At 47.6% G+C, this 5,931-nt stretch overlaps 1 protein-coding gene across 1 annotated transcript; it reads left to right on the top strand.

Moving 5' to 3' along the window:
- The first annotated feature begins 4,285 nt into the window (after positions 1 to 4,285).
- Positions 4,286 to 5,707, top strand: LOC129742761 (uncharacterized). Its single transcript, XM_055734703.1, has one exon. It carries the CDS (start codon positions 4,286 to 4,288, stop codon positions 5,705 to 5,707), a length of 1,422 nt encoding a protein of 473 aa, XP_055590678.1.
- Positions 5,708 to 5,931: the final 224 nt, after the last annotated feature.

The following is a 5,931-nucleotide window of genomic DNA, read 5'->3' as shown; positions in this document are numbered from 1 at the left end:
GAGAGTCCACTGGCAGCTCTGCAGATGGGGAGTGTAGTGAAGTTCTTGCGGAGCCTTGAATTAGATTTTTGGATGGGAGGAAAGGCGTGGGAGTGTGAAGTGATGTGGCTGTGGGAAGTTGTAGTGCTCTTTGGTAATGGTGCTGTATTATTTTGTGATCTGTGTCTTATTTGGTGAAAAATTCATAATATTGTAGGTATTCGGTGTCGAAAATTTTCAATTGTTCCGGTTTCCGCTTTGTACCTTCAAAAGTAGTCAGAGTTGCCAGGTTTTTCGGTTTTCATTGCAAACGCATCGAAAATTTGCGTATGTTTGGTTGACGTAACGGAGAAAAACAAATAATCACGGCTACCCCTCGGTGTGGTGTTACTGGGAACCGAGGAAATAGGAACATAACGCCTTAACAAACGTCATCTACGAAAGTGAAAAAGAGTGAGCGAAGCAAAAACAAAAAAGGATATCGAGTCATGTCCGAAAGTTTTATCAACATGAATGGATCGAAAGCTAAGTGTTTTGTTTTATTTTTTTTATATCTTTTTTATGAGTTTGGTTTTGACCGCGCTACTATTAAGACGTGTTTTTTGATTCAAGTTTTGTTCATCTGACTAGCTTTCTCATCGTCGATCAGCTTTCCTCAATCACGGACATCCTTTCCGCTTGACTTCCTCCATCGAACCATTTTCGTCACCAGACTATCTACAGTGCAATTTGTTCGCCCCGCAGGGGCCAAATCCCATCCAGATGGGAGAGAATCCCCCGGTGTGGGGCCAATTCCTAAACCAGCCCCGAAATAGAAACGCCAGAACGGTTCCCGAATGGATGGATCCCGCTGGGAATCACGGCGAGATCCTGTTCCTGCGCATGAAACCGGAAAGCCCAGCCAAGCTCCCAAAGAACCCGTTTATAGTATCAACATCCGTCCAGCAGCACGTCGGGAAAATCGAAGGCGGGAATCCGATTGACAGCGGTACCAACTACCTGCTGAAAGTCCGGAATCCGTCCCAAGCTGCCAAACTTCTGCAAATGAACCGACTTATCGATGGAACCCCCATCTCTATCGAGGAACATCCGACACTCAACTCCTGCCACTGTGTCGTCACCTGCGGTGATGCCGATGGACTATCAGATCAAGAACTTCAAAGCTTTCTTTCCGATCAAGGCGTCAGCAAAGTGTTCCGTTTCACCAGAAAAACAGGCGAAAAAATCACCCCAACTAGCTCCATGGTCCTCACCCTCAAAGGAACTGTCCCCCCTCCATACATATACTTCGGATTTATAAGAGTCGCCACCCGACCGTACTACCCGAGACCACTTCTATGTTACAGTTGCGGAAAGTACGGGCACTCAAAAAACCGCTGCCCGAATGCTCCCATCTGTCTTGACTGCGGTTTCCCCAGCCATCATGACCCTTGCCCAAATCGTCCACTCTGTGTCAACTGCCGCGGGAATCATTCCGCCAAAAGCAAGTCGTGCCCCGTATACAAACAGGAAGAAGCCATCATCCGCCTGAAGGTTGACCATGGCATCACTCAAACAGAAGCTGCCAAAATATACCAGGAACGTGTTAACTACAATCAAAGACCCCAAAATATCCCAGATGCCGATTCCGAAAAAGATAAACGCATCCGTGACCTTGAACTTCTTGTTGCTAAGCTACGGGAAGAACTGGACCAATTGAAAGGCAACTACAACGACAACGACTCAACGCTGGTCACCAACTCTCCTCCCTCCCAGGAGACCGAAGACTCTGAATCCGACACCGATAGACAACCAAAAACCCGGATCACCCAGAACATCACATCAACCCCCAAACGAAACCGGAACAATAGCTCAATAGACAGCCCACCAGTAAGCACAACGGAACTTAGCAACAAAAAAACAAAACGCCCCCAAATGACACCCCCAGTAACACAAGGTAAACCCTCCCAGACCGTTCCCAACCCAAACGGTAAGTCCACTCAACATTAACCAACATTAAACACCCGGCTCTTACCTATGCAACAGACCAAAAATAATTTCAAAAATGGCTGATAAAACCCAGAATAATAATACTCCCCAAACAAACATCCCCACCTTGAGAACCACAACCGGTAAGAGCTCCAATAATCGCCCAGCTCAAAAGAAATCAACCAACCTCGCCATCCAATGGAACACTCGCGGTCTCACCTGCAGACTCGCCGAAATCCAACTGCTAGTACAAGAATACTCCCCCATAATCCTGGCCATTCAGGACATTCTTTGTAATACCCCAACAGCCTCCAATCTAATCCGTGGATATCACCTGTACACCACCTCCAACCTGACCTCCCGCCAAGGTGCAGGACTGGCGATAAAAACCAACATTCCACACCAACCAATTATAATCCAGACCGATCTCAACGCCGTCTGTGTAAGACTGCAGGCCCCCCTTGAAATCACGGCAGTCTCGCTGTACATTCCCCCGCAAATGTCCTACCACGACTTTGCTGACAAACTGGAACATCTATTCTCGCAACTACCACCGCCTCTAGTGGTCATGTCTGATCCTAACGCCCACTCCACCTCATGGGGAAGCACCCACACTTCCAACAAAGGATCCTATCTGGAGAACTTCGCAATTATTAAAAACCTTACCATACTGAATAACTGCCACCCTACACGCATTGACCCCTGTTCGGGCGAAATGTCAGCCCTCGACATTACGCTTGTTTCTTGGGAACTGGGACCGAAATTTAATTGGGAAGTACTAGAGGATTCCCACGGAAGTGATCACTTTCCCATCCTAATACAAATACAACACCCATCCCCCAAAATCACCACAAGACCTAGGTGGAAATACAACGAAGCTGATTGGCCCGAATATCAGCTACTCGTTGACAAACTAATCCTACACAAGAAACCAACCACTCTGTCTTGCTTTTCTCAAATTGTCCTTGATGCTGCCACCAAATGTATTCCCCGTACTAGTCGTATCCCCGGCAAATGTTCCGTCCCATGGTGGTCCGACGAAGTCCGGGACGCTGTAAAGAATCGTCGAAAAAAGTTGCGAGCCCTCAGAAGAATCCCAGCCGACAGCCCACTCAAACAGACCGCCCTAGAAAATTTCAAGGTAGCACGATCCCTGGCCCGACGTATTGTCAGGGACGCCAAATCCAAATGTTGGCAACAATTCACTGATGAAATCCATCCCAACACTCCATCGGCAGTCCTATGGTCCAAAATCAAGACCCTCAACGGAGGATCCCGGAACAATACCTATCACATCTTGGTCAATCAACAATACGTCAATGACCCCCTAATACTTGCCGACTCCTTCTGCGACCATTTCTCATCCATATCAGCCCCAGCACTTTCCTCCCCTCTGCCTTTTCCTAACGACTTGAACAATAACGAGTCAGAATACAACAGCAATCTCACGCTGAACGAGCTAGAGTTCGCCCTCCGAAGAGTCAAAGGTCTCTCAGCCGGCCCAGACGATATTGGATACCCCTGCCTTAAAAAACTATCCTTGCTTGGAAAAACGACATTCTTAGACATTCTGAACAACATCTGGTCCGAAGGGACCCTACCCGGCAGCTGGAAAATTGGTCTTGTTATCCCTATCCAAAAGCCCAAACAGAACCCAAACCATATCGATAATTTTCGCCCCATCACACTCCTTGACTGCACGGGTAAAATAATGGAGAGAATAATCAACCGTCGCCTTCACACCCACATGGAAAAACAACAACTTCTGGACCCCCGGCAGTATGCCTTTCGAGCCGGAAAATCGACCGACGACTATTTCGAAGACCTCGAATCTTTGTTCGACACTCACCTTAACCAGCAACACCATTTAGAATGCCTCTCCCTCGACTTATCGAAAGCCTTCGATAGAGTCGATCGTATCGCCATCCTGAACCAATTGATCAAGTGGAACATCGGCGGCCGGATGTTGTCCTACATTTAAGACTTCCTGACAGATCGGTATATCCATGTACTCGTCAATGGTGTACGCTCCCAGACCAAACCAGTCCACGGTGGAGTTCCTCAAGGCTCTGTGATCGCCCCAACCCTTTTCCTTATAGCCATCAACTCCCTTTTCCAAACTATTCCCAACAATATCTCTACCTTCATATACGCCGATGATATCCTTCTCATCTCCTCCTCACCTTTTGCTACCGTGGCCCGTCGATGGCTGCAAGCCGCTGTCCAACTAGCCGAGAAATGGGCTCCTACAGTCGGCTTCCAGTTTTCCCCTGACAAATCAAGCCTCATACATCTTGGCCCCAATCGGAAAAAACTCCGAAACCTGCCTCCGCTGGTCATGCTCAATAAGACTATTCCTCTCGCCCACTCTACACGGTTACTGGGGATTTGGCTAGACGACCGACTCAATTTCAAATGCCACCTGAACCACGTTAGAAAGAATGCCACCAACAATATCAACATCCTGCGAATACTCACCAACAAGACTAGTTTCGCTCATCGCGAATCCCTTTTTCGTTTCCTGCATGGATGGATAATACCATCCATACTGTACGGAATTGGTTTTGTAAGCAAGGCGTCCGAAGTAATGCTGACCAAACTAGAACCACTCTACAACAGTTGCGTACGGCTCATCAGCTCAGCCTTCCGTACCAGCCCGATACCCTCACTCATGGCAGAAAGTGGACAGATTCCATTCCGATTCCTCGTGGCTAAACATCTATCCTCCAAAGCCATTCGTTCAATGGCGAACAGACACAACAACGACTCCCCAATGGTTGAAAGAACAAACAGCTTCCTGCTCCAAACAACCGGCGATAGTCTTCCTACTATCTGTCCCAGGTTGGGGCCCAAGATCAGAAATTGGAACGATACACCACCCAAAGTTGACATGTCCCTCAAAAAAAACATTCGAGCAGGAGACCCCCGAACAACCGTTCTTCCCCACTTTAATCATCTGGTCGAAGCCAAATACAACGGCCAACCCCAAGTATATACCGACGGGTCCAAAAGTAACTGTGGAAAGGTGGGATGCGGTATTTATGACGGAGTCTCCAGTAGGAGCCACGGTCTCCCTGATACATGTTCCGTATTCAGTGCTGAAGCTTTTGCCCTGCTCGAAGCCATTGAAAGATCGGAGTCTAACTCCGTCATCTTTTCCGACTCCGCAAGCGTCCTGACAGCCATTGCCGCCGGCAACATCAAACACCCTTGGATCTACACCCTTTCCAAAAAAGCCCCCCTTCGAAACATTACACTCTGCTGGATACCCGGGCACTCGGGCATACCAGGCAACGAAGCAGCTGATCGACTGGCCGCCGCAGGCACTCATCTTCCGTCCTCAATCAACTGTATACCCCAATCCGATGCAATGCTCTACATAAAAAACAAAATACTGAAAGCTTGGGCCATCCAATGGTCCGACAACATCCAAGCCAAACTTCGGGAAGTTAAAAACTCCACAGAAATATGGAATGACCGACCCTGCCCAACAGAAAGGAGAGCTCTAACAAGACTCAGGATTGGGCATACCCGACTCACACATCTGCATCTAATAACCAGAGATGATCCACCCACATGCCCATCATGCAACGTGCAGATCACGATCAAGCATATCCTCACCAACTGTTCCTTATACCACACCCACAGATCCTCATGTTCCCTCTCAACATCACTCCGCCAAATCCTCGCCCCCTGCCCCGACGAAGAGAAAAAGTTGATCAGCTTCCTCAAGAAATCGAATCTTCTACACCAACTATAAATCCAAGCTAATGGAAAAACCCAAGGACCAAGAAACAGAAAAGATAACACCAGGGAGAAATACAAAACTATCTACTAAAAACCCATGAAACGCTCCACTTCGGGATGAATAAACCTACCTGGTTTAAAATCCCTGAGAAAAAAGAACAAAAAAAAAAAAATATCTTTTTTATGCTATGTGTTGAAATACTAATGTTTCCTGCCATAGACAGTTTCCTCTAAATA

The sequence above is a fragment of the Uranotaenia lowii genome, chromosome 2 (genome assembly GCF_029784155.1).
Source record: "Uranotaenia lowii strain MFRU-FL chromosome 2, ASM2978415v1, whole genome shotgun sequence".
Classification (NCBI taxonomy): Eukaryota; Metazoa; Arthropoda; class Insecta; order Diptera; family Culicidae; genus Uranotaenia; species Uranotaenia lowii.
This window is presented reverse-complemented; position numbering and strand designations above follow the sequence as displayed.

What these genes read in the sequence shown, in the direction of transcription:
- LOC129742761 (XM_055734703.1), top strand. Translation starts at nt 4,286, where the DNA reads ATGCTCAATAAGACTATTCCTCTCGCCCACTCTACACGGTTACTGGGG.